The following is a 23,032-nucleotide window of genomic DNA, read 5'->3' on the forward strand; positions in this document are numbered from 1 at the left end:
AAACTGAAGCCAGGTGAAAACTAATTTGCTAACTGGCTAACCCTTTTTGCAATAAGTGAGGTGCAAAAGCCACAAATGAAACAAATGCTGTTGGTTATTAAATCAAATTAATTGCTGCTAAAAAATATTTGCCAACCCTTTCCATTTGTAAATACCTGCAACTGGCATTTGAAAACGATTTGTCCATTTTATTACTACATTTAATGCCCCTTTCGCCTGCAGTCAATATTTATTTTTAATTTGACTAGTTTTCATTTCAACTATGTTGTCATCGACAGCAAAGCATTTAGTGGAAAGCCAGCCAAGAGTGTTTCAATTTCAGTCCATTCAATTTGTTGGTTTATCCTAGTGCAGCTACTAGTATTTAGTTTGTTTTTTTAGTTTTTCTAACGTTCTGTTCTTTTGACAGCTCATTTAAACATTTTAAACAACCAGCGTGTGATTGTTTTTTTATGTTTAATTGAAGATGTATGATGGAATCCTATAGTTGAGCTTACATATGTAAACAATGAACTCTTCAATCGTTTTGTTTAAATAAATTATGCTGTAAAATTTAAGGCATCGAAAAAAGTTCCTAAAAATCAGGTAGCTAAAGGTGAAGACATTTGGCTAACGATTCGCACGTCTCGATTTAAATTGAGCCAAGTGAGCGGGAAAAATTGTTACAAATTGTATGGGTATATGGTATTTGGTATGGAAAAATCCAAACAAATTGCTTGGCATCAATTTAATGGTGCATGCTGTATTGATGAGCCACTCAGATGGATGGTTAATCAGAATTGCTGGCAGAATGGACAATTTGTGTGTGTCCTCAGACGATGGATTTTGTGTCACGTTTATGGCATAGTTTGTTTTGCCCAAGCTCTTGCTGTCATCATTTGCGTGAGTAATTGCATGATAAAGTGCTGGCAAAATGGCCACAGTTGTGATTTGATGGGCATTGCCACTTGCAACATGTTGCAACTCGATGCGGCACACGGAGCCAAAGCGGGCATATCCCTTTTGTTGCCTTATTGTTGCCATTTAAGCATGTCTTGAATGTTACGAGCGGACATAAAAAAAAAGCCAGCGGTGCTGCACAAAAATATGTCAAGCGTGTGTGCGGGCGATAAACCCGTCACACACACACTGATACACACTGATACCCACTGATACCCACTTACACACACATGCCGCTGCAGTATTGCACATGTGTGTGTATCTGTGTGGACCATAACTTGAGGCGCCATTTAACTGCATTGCGTGCTGGCCTCTTTAATTGTCCGTCTTAAATGCATGGGAAAACGAAACGAGGCGAGGGGGCGGGGGGTAGCAGCTAAAAAAAACTCCTGATGAAAACTGCAGGTCCCTAAAAACAAGAAATCTAAAGGCAGTGCTCAAAATAAAAGTTATTAACAGACTATTACGCAAGCCATTGAAATCCGTCCTTAATCTCGATATAATATTGTCATATTTCTTATATATTATATCATTATATTATATCATTATCACTTTTATATATATTTCAATTTATGTTTTTCAGTTTTTACAATATGAACAAACATTTCTTAAGACCTTGAATGTTTGGTTATCATATTGAATTCATTGGGGTTGATAGGCCGAAACAACATCTGCTGTCAGCAGCCCCACTGATCGGATGGTCTGTTCCAAGGAACGAAAGACACGTCATGCAAACAACGTTTACATGCCATTGAAAGTACACTCAGAAAAAAGAACTCTACTATAAAATAAACTCTATTCTTTGAATAGACTCTTAAAAGATGTGATACGTGTAAGCATTTAAGTTGCCATACTATTAATTTACACTTCATACCGCATATACATGATTTTATTCATAATTATCATGGGAATTTCTCTCGGTGCACAAAGAGAGAGTTATCACAAGAGAGCGGCGCTGCGATAAGCCCCACCGAATGCATATATAACCCGATCATCGGCTGTACTCCGGACTCAGTTGATCGGTGGAATTCGTGAGCAATGGATCGTTGGCAGAATCGCGTTGCCGTAATCAGTGGCGCCAGTTCCGGAATCGGAGCAGCCTGTGCCCGGCTTTTGGTAGGCGCCGGTCTGCAGGTGGTGGGCCTGGCCCGACGCACCGATCGCCTCGAGCAGCTGCGCCAATCCTTGCCGGAGGAGCAGAGGAAGCGCTTCCATCAGCACAAATGCGATGTGTCGCAGGAGTTGCAGGTGGACACTGCCTTCGAGTGGATCGAAAAGGAGCTGGGCGGCATCGATGTGCTGATCAACAATGCGGGCATCGTGCTGGGTGGCCAGCTGATCGATATGCCCACCAAGGATATCAACAACATCCTGCAAACGAATCTCATGGGCAGCATTTACTGCACCAAGTTGGCCGCCGGCAGCATGAGACGCCGCCAGGTGGCTGGACACCTGATCTTCGTGAATAGCACGGCCGGAATGGCCGGCTATAAGCCGGATCCGGCGGATGAGAGCCTCAACGCGTACACACCCAGCAAACTTGCCCTGACTGCCGTCCAGGAGATCTGCAGACAGGAGCTGATCAATCAAGGATCAAAGATCAAGACCACGGTGAGCAAAAGAAACCTCAAATCAAGGTCAAAACTAAAACCATTTAGCAGCTAAGATCTCCGCAAAAGGTTGTGAAAATCCATAAATAATAAACATAAACTATAATGTCGATTAGTACAGTGTTACCTCGTTAAAAAAGCTTTCCCAAATCGAATTTAATATAACGAAAGGGTCAATAATATTTGGACAAATTTTCCAATCCTGCAGAGCATCAATCCCGGCTGGGTGGCCACCGAGATCGTTCCGGACGAGACGAAGGCCAAGCTGGGCGAGGTGATCCTCCAGGCGGAGGACGTGGCCCAGGCTGTACTGTACGCCCTATCCACGCCGCCGCACACACAGGTGGAGCAGGTAACGCTGAGGGCGGTGGGCGAGTACTTCTGATAGCCCGACAACACAACGCAGCCCCAGAGATTAGGCCATCGACTTGCAGTGGAACAGTAAAAATCAAATAAAGGCGAACGACCCGACACATATGAGACACAGCGAGATACTCACAGCCCCCATTTGGTTAGCCACAAACTGTTTGCACTCACCTCGTTTCATTTTATTTTTATTATTGTGTTCAGTTACTACGTAGTATATGTATATATATTCCGCACCTTTCCTCAAACCAAATAAATAATTCAGTTCTGTGAACTAACAATGCATTGGTAAGAATCGATTGTATTTAAATCGATTGCTTAAAAATTTGTATAGACCTGCACCAGCAATTGGTCTCTATAATGACAACGATAGAGTCATCGAACGGAAGTTCTTAATAATGGGCGGTACTTTTAACTTCCGGTTATTAAAAATGCAGTAATTTCCTGTAATTTCCTGCACACCCGTCAAAAATGTTAGCTTAAAATATCATTATTAATGCCATTTTTAGCGGCATCTATTATTTATATGTGTTTCATTGGTCAAAGCCAAGTGGAAATGCGTTGTTTGCTAAATTAGCATCATAAATATTTCAGTCGGAATGACTTTTTTCGCTTTTTAATTCAATTGAATGCCACAAACTGCCCTTGACTCTTCAGTTTAAAAGTGAAACGAATTGTTAACAAACATTCCCAAGCAGTTTTAAGCCAACTTTGTTTAATCCATTTATGACATTGACTTAAATTTGGTTTCATGTGATTAAATTAAGTCATGTGTCCACGAGGCGATAAAAAAAGGCAAACTTTGAGATATGCTCTTAGTTGTGGCCAAAATAGTTTGGCCAGACAAACTTTTGTGTGTGTGTGAAAGTTGTTAGTTGCCACAGCCGCATAATCAATTAATTCAAATATATTTGCTTTCTGGCAGTTGTGCGAATAAATTCTCGAAAAATCTACGCAAATGGAGACGACCAACCAGCCCATCCTGCCATCCGGATGAATAGCCACTTGGGATTAGTCGAGTTGCGTATTACGTATACGCACATTACGTATACGCATCGTTTCGCGACACGATTTGGTACTTAGGAGCACAGGCTCAGTGGGGCATGTAATTGCACTCGCTTTCGAGGCTAACGAAAAATTAACAAATTTTCCAACATTAGGGCCGCAAACTTTCACGAGTTTGTGGTCCTCGCGGATGGGGACTTAAGTCAAAAATTCGGGGCAAGGCATTATGTACAGCATCCATATTATCTCAGCGTAATTATTTTATTTCATTTAAGCGCTGAGCGCGCAGCAAAACTTTTTCGACACAGTCCCTTAATTTAAATGCTCATATTTCAGCGGAGAAGGGTAAACTTTTTTTTCTCTTTTTGGCAACCTTTTAATGACAGAATAACATCACATGTGTGCTCTTCGCTAAACTCTGTTGGCGTTTTTCGCGATTATTTCTAGCAAAGTTAAATTAAATTATAATTTCAAGTGAATAGCATTTTGTATTTGTTTTAAGAAATTATTTGCTAATCAAGCTTATATATTCTAAATTTTCGTACAATCTATTTTAGATATAAAGAACTACGGTGTTCTTGTATTTCAAGGAAGGATTTGCGTTGCCTAATTCGCTGACTGCCAGTTCGGAAGTTCCTTTTTGTTTGACACATAACTCTTCACTTCACTCATTTCCGGCATTTTGTTTTAATTAAATTAATAACAAATGTCATATAGCACCGAAGTTTTCCTGCCAACCAGCATGTGAAATATTATTTTTCCCACATTCGCCGTCGCAGTCGCATTTTCCTTAGACTTTGGAAACCAACTGACTAGATTTCATATAGCTTTTCAGCAGATTAAACGATATTTATGCACAATATTTATTGGAAAAATCCAATCTGATTTTGCAGAGCGAAAGTACACCCTTTGGTATTTAAAACTCCAATTTCCCTACGAATACAAGATTCCTAATTCAACATTATATTTTGGGCAAATATTTTCATTGGATGCCCAGTTTATTTGGACCTTTTTGGTTTTTTGTTTTTAGCCAAGAACGCCATCGCAGACCTAAATGCAATTTAAACATGTAGAGGGCTTTTGGGGGCGGAAATATTTTCCCTGGCTTAACCCGTTTAAGTGAAATTCACTTTTGGCCAGACTCGCAGTTGAGATGCATGGGGTTTTTCGTTTTCGCAATCCCACAACAATATGCAACATGTTTATGGCATTTTTGCCCTTGGCCCTCCAGTTCTTGTTTTTGTGTGTTTGAAACCGCCCACTTGGCCCGCTGGAAAATCTAACTCCCCCCTTCGCCACCTGGAATTTTTGGAGCAGGTCCAGTGGATTTTGCCAGGTCCGCCACCCACCTACTTCTACATTTCTGCAGTGCGGAAGCTGCTGTGGTTGCCGGCTAGTTTTGGTGTTTTGAGCTGCTGCTCCCTGCTATCGACATTTACTTTATGACACAGAACGCCCACAGGCACTCCCGGCATTCTGTTTGGGACAGTTGTGGCAAATGTGTGTGCTGACCTTTGGGTCCGTGGACGTGTTTGCATTCGAGGTGAATTCCCAGAAATTAAAACCGGGCATCCATCAAAAGCCAATTCTGGCCTACGCCACTCCATCCTTGGAGCGGTAACAAAATTTGGAATCCGTTGTGCGGGCTGCAAGGGACTTGATTGAAATTTGCGGTGGCTCTTTATTAGCAATCGAATGGATATCATTTTGTACATTTTCTTTGACAACTGCCACATTGATGAATACGTAGAAAAATAATAACCATTAATATTTGAGTTCGATTTTCATCGAAATGAGTTTTTTGGAAACCGCAAAGCAAGTGAATTGCTTGGAAACACCAAGAAAGGTGCCCAAAAGTATGCAGCCATATTTTTCGAATCGACGAGCACGCTATTAAAGTTAGTGTAAATTCTACTTAATCGCTGGCCTTGCCAACTTTAATCGCCTTTAATCAACTGCAATTAGGAGCATATACTTTTCGTGATTGCCCTTTCGTTGGATGTCAATCAAAATTGATCCACATGGGGCGTCAATTGGATGGTGGTAATGGGTGTGTGTGTGTGTGTGTGTGCATTTTCCGACCTCATTCGGGTGAAAATTCGGTCATGCTCGAAGTGCTCAGCCATCATCGTCATTGTCAGGCAATTTGCAAGCTAAACAAAGGCAAACAATAAGTGCCAAGAAAATTGCCAAACAGTGTCCCATCATCATCATCATCATCAGGCTGCAGTCCGTATTTCAGATTTTCTGATTGATGAGGTTTTTAGCTCAAGCCCTAGAAAGGCAATCCCCGATTGCCTTCGTCCATAGATTCCCCAGGTGCACTCTCAACTTTCAACGGCCCAAGCCGGATGGTGGTGGTAAAAATTTAATAAAATCCATACACACACGTTGCAAATAGTTCAAATCGTACGACTCCAACTGCTCAAGACAATCAAACTGCACAAATATTACAGCAAGGAGACAGAATCTGTAGTTTTGCATGCCTGCAAAAACATTGACAATCCGGATGGCAAACACGTTCCGTTTACTTTGCATTTGCATTTAATGAAGCAAAAACATAGCCGCTGGATGATTTCAATTGCCACAAGTTCACTTTGTAATGCCATTCATTCGGGATTGTATTGTACCACATTCGGCATTAATAGGCACAGCATTATTATGCCCCAAGCTTTTGGTATGATTTGTAAGCGAAATATGCATACTCAATGGATATCAAAACTTATGTATCATGTTGCGTTTTGGTATAAACTAATTATTTCCCAATCGATTGTTCTAAATATTTCACAGCTAGATAGAATAAAATAACACTGAAAACAACATTGCTTGTATGCAGTAAGTTTCTATGCTTTCCATTGACTTCATTTGAATAATAGTACTATATTTTTCTCTCAGTGCAAAGTGTTCGGGGGGCAATTGCATTCGTTGCTATTGAATTACACTCGTGCCCACACATGCATGCACTCCTGAGTCTGCGGCAAAAAAAGGGCGGAAAATATAGAATCCGGAAGGGAAGGGAGTCCTACCGGAGAACCAGGCAACCAAGCGGACCCGGATCCGGATCCGCCACACGCCAGTTGGGATGCACAATGATGATGATGATGGTGATGATGACGGCGCGTGCGGCATATTAGCATATTAGCCCTTGCACATAAATTGCAGCATAACGTTTCGTTTACATGATTAAGAACTTTTCACTTTTCTTCTCGGCTGCTTTGTGCACAGCACCGCGAACTAAACGAATAAAATGAGCGGGTTAAGGTTCATCAAGGGCGAAACTTGTAGCTCTTCGGTTGAATTGTAAGCTCGCTGGGCAAAAATACTCCACAAAGTACCAAAATAACAGAGAGAGAGTTTTCCAGCCTTTTCCCATTATAATCAGGCTCTTTTTTTTTCATAAAGTTTTCCCGCCTACCAACGCTTTTGTGTGCTATTTCATTTGCTTTTCGGTGTTAGTCAAGAACCCTTAGTTTTTTGCTTTTTTGTTTTTGGCCCTCTTGGCGTGTGTTTTTAAGCAGCCACGCCCCCCTCAGCCCAAAAACTCGCACAACAACTTTGCATATTTAAGTCAAATATGTTAAAGGCAATGGGTATTTGGTTAGGCTGAATGAGCGGAAATAAGCGGAAGAAAATTCACAAGTCCACAGGGGATATTTTTGAAGCTTCAAATTTAATAAGGTAATTTATTTGAAACTGTTTCGGTAGCTAGTTCAAAAAAGAAGACATGCTATTTGCCTTAATTTCATTAAATGTCGTTTAACAATAACCACTCAAGTAACTCAAATAGAACTGCATTTGCTGCGCTTCTCTGTGAGCACATTTGGCAAATTAAATGCATCTCCTTGAGCCCGCACTAAAGTTGATCCTTAGACTTGAGATGAGATGGCGAGATGGAGTGGGTTTTTCCAACAGTTTTCAGATGATTCTAAGCCGCTTAGTGGCGACACAAAAGTCACCAGCACGAATGTGTGGACATAACAAAGAGAAATGTTGGAGTGACGGCGGCCCAACTTCCGTTTCCGCTTTCTGCAGTCGCTTCCGCTGCTCTAAGCTTTTGCGGCAAAGACGATATCCCTTTTAAAGCATAATACACTTTAAACACTTTGTGCTCGGCTCTACTTCGTGGATTTTGTTTTTGCCACTGCCATGTTGATTTTTCCCATTTTTATTTTTATTTTTATGCTATCGTCTTCGGCAGTCGCAGGCAATGTGACACATGCAGCAATAAAAATTACGTATACGCCATCGATTACTGAACAATTATTGAGGGCTCGTCTTTCGTTCACCTTCCCACGTCTGACACTCAAATTCACACCGAGCAATTCTCAAAAAAAAAACCCTTTACTGCAGCTACGAATTAAAAAAAATATATATTTGCATGACTTTCTACCATTAATTGGTATTTTTTATTTATTGTGCCATTTGATATTCAAATTGATTGTAGTATTTGGTCAGCAATAAAATTCAACAACTGTTTGAATTCTCATATATATTGCTGAAAATGCTTTTCATGCAGCATAAAAAAGTTAAACAAATAGAAAAAATGTTGGATAAAATTCTATAAAAACCAGAAGGTCTCCTTTATTTTTAAACGTACTTAATGAAGATTTTACTTTTCATTATAGAGCGTAGAGCTTTATTTGTGCACATGGGATTATTTGTAGACCAGAAAAAACAAAAATATATTTATTTTCTGATATATACACAAGTAGAAGTGCAAATAGGTGCCCGGCCTAGTTATAAATACATTTTTTGCGGGTGTCTCCTTTGGGTCTGTTATATCCTTTGAAACTAGTTTAAGCCATGCCCACTGAACTTTTAAATGCTGGTGCACAAAGGAACCCGCATTTTGCGAAAGAAAAAAGGAGAATGGGATTGGGTGTAATGGCATGATTCCAAGTGGGCAGAAAAGAGCCTTGAGCAAGTGATTTGCATGCCAAATTGATGATAGTTTGCTGATAGTCTGTTGATTTTTCCCTGTTTCTGGTCCTTGTTCCTTTTATTTTATTTATTTTATTTTTTTTTTTTTACAACCATTAAGCTGATTTGATGCGAGCCCTGTGTGGCAGTCTATTTGTATAAGTATAATCGATTTATCGAAATGCAATGATAAATATGAAAATGCTTTTAGCTTTAATGAAATGCATAAAAGCCTTTGCTTTTTCACGACGACGTGCTTCAATTAACCTTTGATTTGCAAGTTAAACTGCATATTTGAATAGCAGCAGTGGAAAAAACACAGAGCTCGAGCTGATTGCGATTTAATTAATTTATTTAAGATTTATGCCAGTAGTGCATTTTTGAATAGGTACTCATCATGTATAATTTACCCACATTTTCCGGTCACCATAAAACTGAAATTTGCCATACGAAAGATAAAGTTACTCAACTTTCCACAGGCATCCCAAATCCAAGCCTATCATTTTCGACCACAGCGGGGTCAAAAGGTCGCAGGGCGGGGTCAAACTTGCAACAAAGTTTTTAATTTCTAATAACGATACTCCGTTACTGCCTCTCAACTAAATTGCCAAAAGTGCAAAGCGTAAGGCAATAAAAACAAAGCCAGGCTAATTGCAAGTGCGTTGAGTGAGTGCACTTATAGGTTGGGTCAACTTTTGATCGAAGCTATTTGCACTAATTAAAAATCCATCACGTAATGAAGCCAAAGTTGGTTGCATGCAACCGGATACCTTGCGGCCACAAAACCAATTTTGTCAATTCAAAATGTGGCCATCAATTAATTAGCTAAATAGTCGACAAATATCAAGACCACTGCTAAAAAGTTATTGAGCTTGTTAAGACAAGATGATCATTCAAAATATTCAAAAAAAATATATTGTTGTATTCACAAATTATGCTTACCAATAAAATAAAAAGAGAGTACAGAAAATACATTTCATTTACATGACACCTTTTGCACAAATTAACATTGATACAGACAAATAGTTAATGGCAATGATAAGAACTTTTCGTGATAGTTATATGATGATTAATTGTGCTTATAACATTGTAAATAAGTGGCTTGGGAATTGGACAATTGGAATGAATGATATGCGAGGGATTTAAGTAGGAATTGATGAGGGAATCGTTATGAAACATAATAAATTTGATAAATTTAGTAACAATACTAATGCCGTAGTCTCAAGCTCAATCGCAAATTCTGTTGATATTTCGTTGCAAATTCTATTAGTTTATGGATTGACAGACAAACAAATTGAACAAATTTTGACAACAAACAAATTGATTATGTAGCACTCCATGGCAGCCAAATATATAAACATAAATACATATTTATTCGCCTTGGGCATGAAAAGGACCATTCAAAAATTGTCGAAGCATGGCGAACGATGAATGGGGAAAATGCGGAAAATAGTCTTGAGTGGGGGAAAAAACATTTTGTGGACCCACAAGACGAAATTAGCTAGAGAAACGCTTAGTAATGGCAATTTCATAAATTTATCTTCGTAAATGCGTATTTCTATTAGCATATTTTGTCGAAATCATTCGTTGGTGAACACAACGTTACAATTCAAATATTTGGCCGCCCATTGTTTTTGAAACATTTTTCATTTATTTATTTAAATTTTTCATTCATTCATTTGACGTCACGGCATTTCGTTTCGTTTTCATTTTCATTTCCCGGTTGCTTTTCTCTATATCTCTCTTCACATTTTGTCGCCTCATTTCCCCCCGTCGTTTTTCCGCCCGTTTTTCTTTTGTTTTTTATTGATTACGCACATTTGAAAATCAATCAGCGAGCCAATCGCTCGGGGGCCCATTGACTGAAGTTTTGTTTATTTGTTCATTTTCCAGTCACTTTTTTCTGAGTGCGCCCGATTCTTTAATGTTTTTGGCCTGGCCAAGCACTTTGCTCCTAATGGCCGAAAAATCGAGGGGCTAAATTGCCACAAAAAAATGCTTTACGACGTCTTGAGATACTGAGGTCATAGAAACATATATATATATATAAATATATATATGTATGTATGTGTATGTGCTTGCGAAGAAAGCACTTGTTGTTCTAATTAACATGAATGAAGTCTTAGAAATAGATTAGCTATTTGTATTTAGCTGGTTATTGCCATCAAATGTGTATATTTAACTCCATTTATTTCGTTGATGATGCCAAATTCATATTTGGCAAATCGAAATGAATCGAATTGAATTTGCATGCCACAATGTAGACATTGCATTTGCAACTCGAGAGAAATAACGAAAGCACGTATACTTGATAAGTTTTCCCATGACAGCAGCAGCCAATGTTCCTCTTCTCGTACAAGATTGTTTACTCCATTTATATTTGTTTATTTTTATTCCTTTGTTCAACCCACAAAAGGGCAACGCATCCTTGGCGTGTGTCCTGTCTGCTGGGCAAACATACATCTCTTTTATGCTTGTTTTAGGGAATGCGCCTGGGAATCTCGCTGCGTATCCAGCAAAGGGATCCGAATCTCGTTTCTCCTCTAACTGCAGGCAATTTTTCTATTTTCCACATCATTAGTTTTCAATGAATATCATCCATTGTTGCTGTAGTTTTCCTTCGGCTGGGTTAAGTGCCCCGCACCATTGTGATTCCCTGGCATAAGCAAATAAACTTATAAATTGGCCAGGACCAAAACACAATCGAAGCAAAATCGCCGGGCGAGCAGGAGCAGCAAGTTCAATAGCAGTCATAAATCAAAAACACTGCCATGGGAAATGAGACGAGGGAAAGCGAGGGCTTTTCTTGCTTTTCTTGCTTTTCCTTCGGCTTTTCCACAGATTTCAGTTTGGTTGAAGACGGGCGTGTGTGTTTTGCCCAAGGCAATTGTAATAGAATTAGTTTATTTTCTCGTATTTGACTTTTTGTCGCACGTTGTTAAATAAGCAATATGAACAGCGGTTTCGATTTCCGCACAAAATTCATGCACGAGCGGCATTGGCAAATCATTTGAAGTCACTGCAAATGCCCTGCGGTCGACAACATCTTCATTATCGCCTTCAATTATCACTATCATCATCAGCATCGGCAAAAACAGGAAAATATTAGGGGGAAAAAACATGGCAAACAGAAAACATAAATATATTTCGAGCAAATCAAGCAAATCAAAATCAAAGTAAATACCCAGAACAGGAAAAAAATAAAATAAAAAAGAGGGCTTGGCTTCTTAACGGACATTTATTTTCGACCATTCAATAAAATCAAATGCTCATTTTTTTTATTTTCTTGTGGCTAACTTCTATTTGATATTTGTACCGCTGGTCGATGGAAAAATATTTTCCCATAATTACATGGTAGTTGAAAAACAGAATCGGAAACGAGCGCAATTTGGCCACATTTTTATCAGAACTTTAATTTGCCCGTTTTGGCCCAAAAGTGATCAATAAAACGCCCACTTGTGTGGTAAATGACTGTGTCATCAGTTTTTAAACCACAAATTGTACATTTCAATGGGAAATCAAATGGAAATAGCACAGAAAAGGCGTTTCTTTTCGTACCGAAAAGTGTACACGAATATTGCATTTTTAATGAAACGGAAAGGTTGATTCCAAGCTATCAAATAATAATTAATTTTCTCTAATAAAATAAGATTTCCTATTCGCACTATTTGCCATGCTTTCATTTATTTCAATATTATCATTTCTTGTCATTTAATTGCATGGTGTTCTTTTTGGCTTTAAGGTATTTAAAATTTACCATTTACTATTTGTTATTTGCATTTACATTTACATTACTTTGACTAATTACATGGATTGTGTTTTTAACAGGCAATGCAAACAAAGGCCGTGCTGATGAAGCCAATGGAAATTGTGGTGGAAAAATTAATTCTCATGACATGTAATTAACCGATTTACATTAGGAGGAGAACAAAGAAGAAACAGGATCGAAAAGGGTAGAGAATCACACACACACACACACACACACACACACATTCATGTAGATGACCGCATTTCACAATAAAATGTCCTTGTGTTTCTGGCATACTTTTGTGGGCAAGGTGGAAAAACCACAGTTCAGACTTGCCTTCTTCCTTTGAACGGGAAATGAGCTACATTTACTTGACAGGCTCTGGTTTTCTTTGGCCATGAGGACATAAAATAAATGTTAAAAATACATTATTATTAAAATAAGCATTAGAACCACTTGACATTGCAAAACAGCCAATAAGAGGAAAACCCCATACAAAATTACAAGCAATAAACGAATAAAAGAGGCTTTTCCAACACACCGAACCTTTCGGAAAGTTGTTGCGGCCAACTGTCAACTGACAAAGTCAGTTTGATTCGGTTTAAAGCCTTTTTATAGATTTATGTTGCTATCAATAGCCAGCTAAAATCGCATTCAATGTTTTGGCCCATTTAACTAATGAAATTTGGTGTAGCGAAATGGCAATTGAAACGATGTAACGATTGAAAACGAAATGCTCTAACATTTTAACTTGGTATTTTGGCATTTTTCTTGAACTTCATTAATATTTGCGCTAACTAAGCTCGGTTATATAAAATATTCTTAAAATGCACAATATCTTGAATATTTCACTGCATTCTACAAAAACTTGAAGGTGTTCAACAACGCAATTCGTTCAAGCCTTTAAGTTTATATCGATTTCAATGCTTGTGAATTCTGGGAAATGTAATGGACTTTATTCCGCACGTACTGAGTGAATTTGGGAATGCTTCTTACTTTTTTTTTTTAGACAAAGTGACAACGATGCAAAATACTCAAATGAATTGGAATTGCGGACGAGGCCCAAAATGCTTCTATTCTTGGGCAAAAGTTTTGCCTTCTAATATTTTATTTATATTTCATTAAATATAAATGCGTTTGCCTTCCAGTTAAGTGGAGTTTCAGTTTCTGTTGCTTAGCTCGTTCAATTCCCTATCCATTTGGGCCAACCAACCAACAAGTTGCCAGTGAAATTATTTTATTTTTATTTATTTTTTTTTTTTTATTTGGACCAGTCTGGCCTGGCATTTTTCTGCCGGTTTTCAACCCTTGGTCGACAGCGTCTGGTTAAACAAAACAGAATAAAAATACATGGACTACAAAGGAAAAGGACTGCGAAATGAGCAGGCGAGGCTGAAGGCAGCCACATCCACAGCCACAGCCACATCGGCAATTATAAAATAACAAAAATGTGGCCAGAATGGCAAAACAAAGGGGCCATTGACTCTGGCTGTGGCTTAAAGTTGCCGAGAGTTGAGTTCATTTTGGGTCACAGGGATTTTGGACTCAACGAGTTGGATTTTCATTTCATAAATATCGCCAATGTCTCGAACAACAGGCAGAAAATCGATCTAAATTGGTTTGCCACCCCGGAAACGGTTGAAAGTCCAGCACAGTTGAGGCCAGTTGGTTAAGTTATGTTCAGTTTAGTTTGGGCCAAGAGTTCAACGACACGCCATTAGAGGGGGATGTGGGCTATATTGGCCAAGTAGGTGTATTGCGTGCCATTTATTAAGCCATTCCTTGAGCACCATTTGACACCTTGGCCCCGATAAGTTGAGCAATTTATGTTACATGGCAGACGCTTAAATTTGTCATCAGAAAGTTGGCACAGCGATCTGCTGATAGGTTGATAAGGGGCGGGATAAGTTGTTAGACCGCCAGCAATAATTTATTAGATCCAAAACATTGATAAATCGTTTTGAAGTGGGCTCAAATAATTAATTAGTCGTTTAGAGTGTACGTACACACAATTTGATACCATACACTTTACAAAAAGTTAGAAGTACATGTCTAATAATTTATTTGTACATTTTAGCTATTCATTTTACAAAAGTTACTTTTCTAACATCACAGTTATTTTGCGCATTTTACGACATATTGAAGCCCCACGTTGGGCGCCATATGTTGGTTTGAATGTTTATGAGGCCTTCTTCTACGTGTGGTTTCTGACGGTGCCCGTCATTAATTATTGCTTCACGTCAGCGTATTTATATTATTACAAGGCGTTGAAATTAATTACCCACTTTGACAATCGATTGGCTACCGTTTTAACAACGATCGCCAAGTAATCGTGGTCGAAAATTGTTTGGTCGAATGTTTCGTGTTTGCGTTTCGGTTTACGCCTTTTGGCCACCGCTGACCACGGAACTTTTTTGATTAATTTATTGGTTCGTGTTCTCATTCTCTGCTTATAGCTTAATTTTTCTGTTGTTGTTGCTCTCTGTGTGCGCTTCATTGTTTACTTGTAACAATCGACAAATAATGATTTATGCATAGTCAGCACTTTAACGTTAGGCTCCCTCTAAAGTTTACCCGTCACGCTAGCCCACGAAAATCGGGGAAAAAAAGTGGAAAAGGTTTAGGAAAACTACACAGAAACTTGGTTAATTCCGATGCCCGAAATCAAATGGCCGAGGCAACATTTACCGAAAAATCAATTGAATTATTCATACAAGGTGAATAGTGCCCGGTTGACTTTAGTGAATGGCAAATTTGGCCGCTAGCTTATCGCGTTTCGGACGAACTTAGGATTGGCAGCAGGCTTCGTCGAGGGTGGTGCATGAGGATAATTATTGATTGGATCAGCGTTTTCGGCGTGCAAGGAAGTGCAGCGATGTGTGCAATGCGAGAGCCTTTCCCCGATGAGACAAGCAGCCGTTAGGCGGGACCACCGACTAATTATAGTCCGGCATGCAGCAGGATACGGCCATCGCCTGATGGCCCCAACCATCCCAACCCAACCCATTCCCACATCCATCCATCCTTTGAGTGGCTCCTGCGGTCCTGTGTGGGCGCCTTTCCAGGTATGGCATTACCATCACCACATGCCATGCCCACAATGTGCAGCAGTGGGCGGCTTCCTCCCCGAACCACACATGTAATTGTTGCTGAAAGCATATTTAATTGAAACTTATTTCATGTGGCCAACACTTTTCGAAAGCAACATAAATTCAAAGTTAATTAGCTCTATAAAAATGTTATTCCTTTAGTTTTATGGCAATTTTTTGCCAAGTTATGATAATTTTCATTCATTTTCATATTTTGTTTTATGAATTTTCGCTAGAATCAGTTTTACCAAATTTCCTTCACAAAATTTTCAGATTTTTGGCTAATACATTAAAAATAATGGTCTAAATATGGAATGCCAGTCTTTTGTAAATTTTGTTTTTTTTTTAGTTTTTGTATAGTTTCTTAGAATTTTGTATTACTTTCCACTTAGTTGTGAATTGTACTGAATCGTAATTAATGAATTGACACGGAATATCCAGTCATAATCCATAAATTCAGATTAAATTGGGTTCAGTCGTGGGCTTTTTTTTCAGAAGGTGTTACTGAGCTGAAACCGACGTGAAGTCCATAAATTCAAATGAAAATGGAATGGCTGTAAATTGTTGCACACTTTTCACTGTTTTCTTGTTGTAAAAAACTACAGAAGACTTTTCGTGCTAATTGGCTGATGGCTTTGGATCGTTCCTACATAAAAGCCAATCATCGGCCTTAATGAACGATTTTAACAGCCCTGTGCCAAAAGATTCCTTACGCTGGCAATTAAAACAAAGCATCATCATCATCATCATTGGCATCGCCAGACTTTGCATATTAAAAAAGCTGACCGAGCTCTGGCGATAAATTAAATTGAGTAGCAAAACCAATACAAAGGCATCATTTCATTTATGATACGCCCGCTTGATCTGCCCACCCATCCATTTGCCCAATTGCCCACTTGTCCACCGCCCACCAACAGTATCCACCCACTTTTCCGCCCAGCTCAAGGCTGTTGGGCCAGCTGCTGCCGTTCTCGCTGTTGGTTTTTGAGGTTCGCTTCGTTACTCCTCGGTTTATTTTCATCCTGTTCATCATGCCCTCGATTCAATTTTTACCATGATAATTATGTTTTTTCCTCTCGATGTATCTTCTTTTTTTTCGTTTCGGTATTTTTTTTTTTTTTTTCTTCTTTTTTTTCTTGTATATCCTGACAGCACTTAATTCATTTAAATGCCTAACAAAGTGAAATATACGCGGCTTCCTTCGCGTTCGGTTTCAGTGCGGTTTGTGCGCGTTTTTAAACGCATCGTAAATTTGTGCTCATTATGTCGAGAAGCGAAGGAGTGCAGAGGAGGAAAAGTATTCGCTTTGGCTTGACTTAATTAGTTCCACGGGATATGTCCCCCTTGTATAATACTTATAATAGTTTCCGTTTTTCGTAACCCATTTCGATGCCCCATCAGACTAATTAGCCACAACATTCAACATTCGTAATGCGGGGGATAATGAGCTTAAAATATTCTAAAGAAAAGGGGTAACTGATATTGGGTTAACCTCTTTCAGATTTCTAGTTTGCAATCCACTTGTTAAGTCGGTTCATTAAAATAAATTTGTTGACATTTAATGACATTTTTTCTCCTTGAAAATAAAGGGTAAAAAAATGTCAGATATTTGAAGGCTGCACAATCGTTACAGGACTTAAAAAGTGTCCTTCGATTTTTAATTTCCTTGCAAGCATATTTGGCGGCCAAATCAAGTTAAAAGTTTGTCAGACCGCAACAGGTGCCACGCCGACTCGAGCGTCGTCGCCCATCGCCAAACTGTTACCATAATGGACAAATTAGTGGACTTTCCTGCCAAAAATCCCTGTTACCTTTACCCCATTTTTTTCTGTGGCTGCATGTGGGCGTAATCAAATGGGCGTGGATCAAAAAAAAAAATAAAGAATTTACTGCCAGACAAGCAAAACAACATCGTGAAAAGTCAACAGGCAACGAGCATGCGGCAGATTCAAAAATGAATTTCCAGGAACCTTTCACCTCTTCACAGGATATCAAACGGCTAAATTCGGAAGGTAGTGACTGCCTTTGAGGCATTTTTGGTATTTTTTCCGATTTTTTTTTTATTTTTTTTTCCTTCTGGTTTCTGTTTTTGGTCGAACGACATACACACGATAACCAAATATGGGTTTCCGCAACTTAATGTCCTTTTAAAGTTCGCAAAGGAATTTGAGGATAGAAATTGCAATCTCATTTTTTATGGTTTTTTTTTCTGATTTAAATGGGATTATTGAGTATTGCAAACTATTTACAAGAAAGCTTTATACATTTTAATAACAATTATAGTAAGTTGAGCTCTGTTCTGCGAGATACAATCGCACATCAGCATTTTTGTTTTCCACTGAAGCCTTTGCAAAACATGGGATTATTAGGACTCTCACTTGCCGACAAGTTAAATACCTAATTTAATTGGTTCTCTGAAAGTCATTGTTTACGCGCCCTAATGGGAAATTTAATCCTTGAACCCTCCCCCCTTAAAATGACTTTCGTTTTGGATAAGTGATTAATTCTGCTGTCTACTGAAATGAAAAAATATGTAAAAACACTTTAAGCCATTTATTAAATAATATTTTTCTGTGGTGTAAGAGTATCGGAAGTTTCCTGCCCGACTTTTGTCACCTTGTTTGCGTTTCGGTTGCCCTTTTATTTTTTTGTGAATTTTTGTTATGCCATTTTTTCGCTTACTTTGCTTTTGTTGCTTTTATTTACAGGTAATTTTTATGCCATTTTTCCGCTCCCATTTTTTGTCATATTATTGTACTTCCCTGTGCTTTGTTGTGTTCTTGTTTTTCCGGGAGTTTTCCCCCAATTTACAAAAAAAAAAAAACTTTGCCGCTTGTTGCGTTGACTTCGTCAGAAGTTGGCGACTTTAAGTCTAACTTTAAGATGTGCAAATTCCGCCGCTGCTCACTCACATGCTGAAAAGTTGGTCGGAAAATTGTAGTTGGCACTGTGGGGACAATGTACGTTTTCATTGCGCGATGTAGGAGTGTAGATTTTTCTGAAAAACACACACACACACACACACATGCAATGTGCAATTTTCCTTCAGCTCAAAATATAGAACAAAAAAAAGAAAGAGAGTATGGATAAAAAAAAACCCCACTGGCGAAATTTTTGCCCTACCATGCCTTGTCGAGCTATGCGTCAGACAAAAGTTATTAAAAAGTCCGACTGAAGGTTTATATAGTATGTATATAGCATATATAGGGGGTGCACAAGTTGGGGAAAAGGGCCGACAAGTATAAAAACAAAAGGAGCGCAAATCCAGGGAAACCTTGAAAGTAATCTTGCTTCCTATTTCCCACAGGATTCACTTTCATTCAACTTTCTTCTACGCCGACGAGCTTTAATTTTGCTCTAGATTTTTTCTTTGTGCGGCATTAAGTTCATTTTAAAATATATTTAAATATATTCTTTGTTTAATATTGGCTTAAAGCCCTGAACGTTAGTAGCTCCATTTTTCTGAAGTCTTGAATTATTTTTGGACCACAATAAATTCCAAACTATATATTCAACTATTTTTCTTTGTGCAGACAACTCTTTTCCATTCAGGAACTCAGACTCTGCTGCCAACTATTTTCAAACGATACTTGAATGGTGGAAAAGTTTGAAAAACTCCTAGTTTATTTGCTCTCAACTTGCACATATTTTCTTAACTACTTCAAATTGAGGCACCAATTATTTGAAAGCCCCCTTTTAAGGAACTCTGCAAGTTTTTGTTCGCAAGGACCTTTTTCGTTATTGTAGCAGAAGAAGATGTTTAATATAATTTAATTTTATAACTATACTTTTGAAATAACAAAATAACCCGTGGGAAAAATTGTTTCAAGTGCAAAAAGTCTGCTAACTTGTTGCACAAAATGAATTCTCATAAGAAAAACAATGTGAAAAAAACGTGGGCCACACACAAGGAAGCTTGTTAAACTTGCAGTGGCGAGTGAAAAATAAACTTAACCGAAAAACTTGGCAACCATAAATCACAATCACGACCATTCTAGCTGCAGTTGGCTAAAAATTGATAGAATTTTAAATTTCATCGTGAAACTTATTTGTCGTCTATTTTCGTTCACAATTGTTCGAGGCCCCCTGGTCAACGCTTTTCGATCCAAAACCAGATCCAGAACGAAAAATGGTGGCCATGATGGTTATGGGTTTGGGTGAAATATGGGATGGAAAACTGGCTGGCGTTAAGTTTTCGCTTTGAAATGGAAATTGTGCAAAATGTTGGGCGGCTGTCTGGCCAGGACATTGAATGAAAACAAAAGTGCTTGCAAAAGTTTGAACAGCAGCTGACTGCCATTTTTGCACAGCGAACGGAAGAAGAATGAGAGGCGACAGCTGAGGTCACACAAATAGCGCAGAAACTGCAAGCCTTAGCTAAAAAAAATACTAAAACTTCTTTCATTACGCACATATTTTCGCTAAAACATTTTTTAACATTAACTTAAAATTCTAAGTGGAAGCTAATAGAAAAGTTAAGTTTAAAGCTATTAGGAGTTAAAAATTGTTTTTAACTGTTAACAACACTTAAGTGTAGTGTTTGATTCAACTATTTTAAATCAATTTTAAAAATACATTTACACGTTAGCCAGTGTTGTCGCACCAAAAAGGGGAAAAAGAGAATGAAACGAAGTCAGATGTGATTGTGCACGAGGCGACAATGCATCAAGAAGGGTCCTGGTTGAAGCAAATAAAGGACGAAAAAAAACAGCCACACACTCCCACAGCTGCACCTACACAAATACCAGCTCAACAATCACACACACACACAGATACAGGCACACACACACACACTCGCACAATAAGCAGGAATCAAATAAGCTCTTGGCAGCTATTTGAGAAGCGTTTTATTTCCTTTGGCTAACAAAAGAAGTGCTGTGCACTGAATTTAGAACATCACAGGGAGTAGAACAAATAAAAAATGAAATGTAACTTTAGCCACGTAAAGTTTCAAGCTGCATAGCGCTTCGACTCAAAGCCCAACTTAAATTGCAGGCAAAACTCATATTTCATTTGAAAGTTTCGTCCTCATCTTGTATTTACCCCAAATAACATAAATTCAGCATATTGCTATTGAAATATTCCATTAGTAAATTAGTTGGCAAATTTAACTAGAATGAACCTGCTGTATTTTATAATTCATAAGACACATTACCCGTAGATCAAGAAACCTGACTTTTATGCACAACATTTTTTTGGTGACAATAGGGCCAAGCAGTGTGCGCGAAAGAGACGCCAATATGGTGTGGTAGAGGAAGAGGGAGAAGGAAGGACAACAGATGTGGGTGGCAGACAACATTTGGTATTAGCAAAGGAAATTAAAGTACAAATCCCTTTGGTGACACTAACGGCAACCGTGATGCAGACAAAACAAACGAGAGAGACGGCAATATGCAACGGCACGAAAGAGACGGCATGTGGGACGCGCGAGGGAGATGGGGCGACCGCAGACTATAGCTAACAGTTCAGCGACTGCGGTTGGCATAAATAACATAAATTAAAATACAATAAAATAGACAACGAACCGTTGTTCCCACCACAATTCAGCAAGCAGCTATTCTTCCCAGAAATCCTCGTTTCTGGCATTGATTGCCTCCGTGCGAGTTCGTTGCTCATTTGACTTGCCAGGCAAACTAGAGTGAATGACTTCTAAATTGCGAAAAATAATACAAAGTGCTGGCATTACTATGCACACACAAGCTTACAACGTGGAAAAACGTGGGAAATCCGCCAGACACTTGAAGAAAAACCTGTTGCAAAATATATCTTTCTTTGGGAAATATTTTGGAATATTTGGATAAGGATAAATCACTGAAGGATTTTGGTAAGCATGTTTCTAGCACTACTTTTTTTCCAGTGCCTACACATGTTTTTATCGTAGCATTTAGCCCGCGGATATTTTGCAATTTGCTGCACTCCATCATTCCACTTTGCCATTTTTGCATGGAGACATTAGGAAAAAAAAAAAAAAAAAAAAAAAAACAGAGCCAAAGGAAAAACAAACAAATTTGAAAAGCTCTCGGAAAAGTGAGTGTGTGCGGAATATAAGACACTGGTTTATAAATGTAACTTTTGGCGATGTTCGAGGATGCTTGGCAGCGCATTTAAGTACTTTTTATTTACCTTGAGACCGGGTGAGAGTGCCTGGCAACTTTTGGCAACTCGGCTGGGGAAGAAATAGCCCCAGTTGGGTGGTAGAGGGTATTAAAAGGGTTTCTTTAGCTGGTAGCGAGGCAAAAATGTGCTCATTTAAAAGCCATAAACAGAAAGACACAACACCTTACGTGATCTTGGCCCCGAATAAAAATAAAAACAGAAGGAGCTTTTCGGAATATTTCGAAGTGTCCTCTTTTTTAGCTTGGGAATATTTTTATTTATGCACTTTTTTTTTTTTTTTTGCAGCGCAGACAGACACGAAATAACAATGAAACTAAGAACTTAAAACTGTCTGTCAACTTGCCAGGATATCAGCAGACATTTTAAGGACTCCCAGGGAGCAGCAGCGTACCAAAGGCCAAAGATAAATGCTCGTGTTTGGAGGGACGAGGAGTGCGCAAATCGCTTTAAGGGGCTTCTTTGTCACTTATCGGGTCAAATGGACAACGAGGTCCCAATCCTGGACATCAACATGTCACTCTTGACCCCTTTCGACTGGACGGGGCGCACCATCGGCGGCAAATGAACTCTGATCTGAACAAATGAACTTTCAACTCAATCAATTAGGAAACTTCGGACGATTTAATCGAAAAATCGAAATGGCTACCAAGTACGTACTTGGGCTAACTACTATCCACATCAATGGCGTTGTAATAAGGCTTTAATAAGGACTACATTTTCTAACATTGCATTTAAGACCGCCAGATAATATATACCCAAATGTATTTCACCCGAATTTCGTATTGAATTAATAGCTGAAAGTCAAAATGATGTTAAGCCATTTTCCAAGGAAAATCTTCCACCCTGGTGGTGGCCAGAGGAAAATCAAATTTGGCATTTAACTAGGCATTACCGAGATATGCGTTCGACTAGCAGCAACTCCGGTGTTAAGGACAAACTTTCAGCGAACAATTTAAGCCAACCACGTTCACGGCCATCACATTGGGAATACCCATCGAAAAGAAGGGTTCTATGTTCCTGACTTTCAAAATTCCCAGGAGTTGGGTGGTGGCGGGGGTTAAAATGAGTTTTCAACTTTCTGGCGGCGTCATATATTCGCTGGAAACGTGACTTCCTAACCCGGGCGTTCACCTGAAGACAGTGAGCCACCGTGAACCCACCATGATATATATGAGCCTTGGAATTGCATTGGCAAAGCCACCTACTACCTACTACTGCATTCATCTTCATCTTGGCCC

General features: G+C 38.9%; 2 protein-coding genes across 7 annotated transcripts in view; one reads left to right on the forward strand and one right to left on the reverse strand.

Annotated features, from left to right (window-relative positions):
- LOC6619746 (eye-specific diacylglycerol kinase) overlaps window positions 1–23,032 on the reverse strand; it is a 111,349-nt gene that overhangs the window by 50,286 nt on the left and 38,031 nt on the right. The window lies entirely within an intron of this gene.
- LOC6619743 (farnesol dehydrogenase) lies at window positions 1,672–22,569 on the forward strand. 2 transcript variants are annotated; one of them, XM_032724719.1, is made up of 2 exons: window positions 1,672–2,550; window positions 22,080–22,569. In XM_032724719.1, the coding sequence occupies exons 1-2, from the start codon at window positions 1,978–1,980 to the stop codon at window positions 22,158–22,160; spliced, it is 654 nt and encodes a 217-aa protein (XP_032580610.1). In that variant the 5' UTR covers window positions 1,672–1,977; the 3' UTR covers window positions 22,161–22,569. The 2 variants fall into 2 exon arrangements, with proteins under 2 accessions (XP_032580610.1, XP_002043958.1); XM_002043922.2 differs by lacking the exon at window positions 22,080–22,569 and adding an exon at window positions 2,758–3,191 and having other exon boundaries at window positions 1,677–2,550.

The sequence above is a fragment of the Drosophila sechellia genome, chromosome X, assembly GCF_004382195.2.
Source record: "Drosophila sechellia strain sech25 chromosome X, ASM438219v1, whole genome shotgun sequence".
NCBI classification, from domain to species: domain Eukaryota; kingdom Metazoa; phylum Arthropoda; class Insecta; order Diptera; family Drosophilidae; genus Drosophila; species Drosophila sechellia.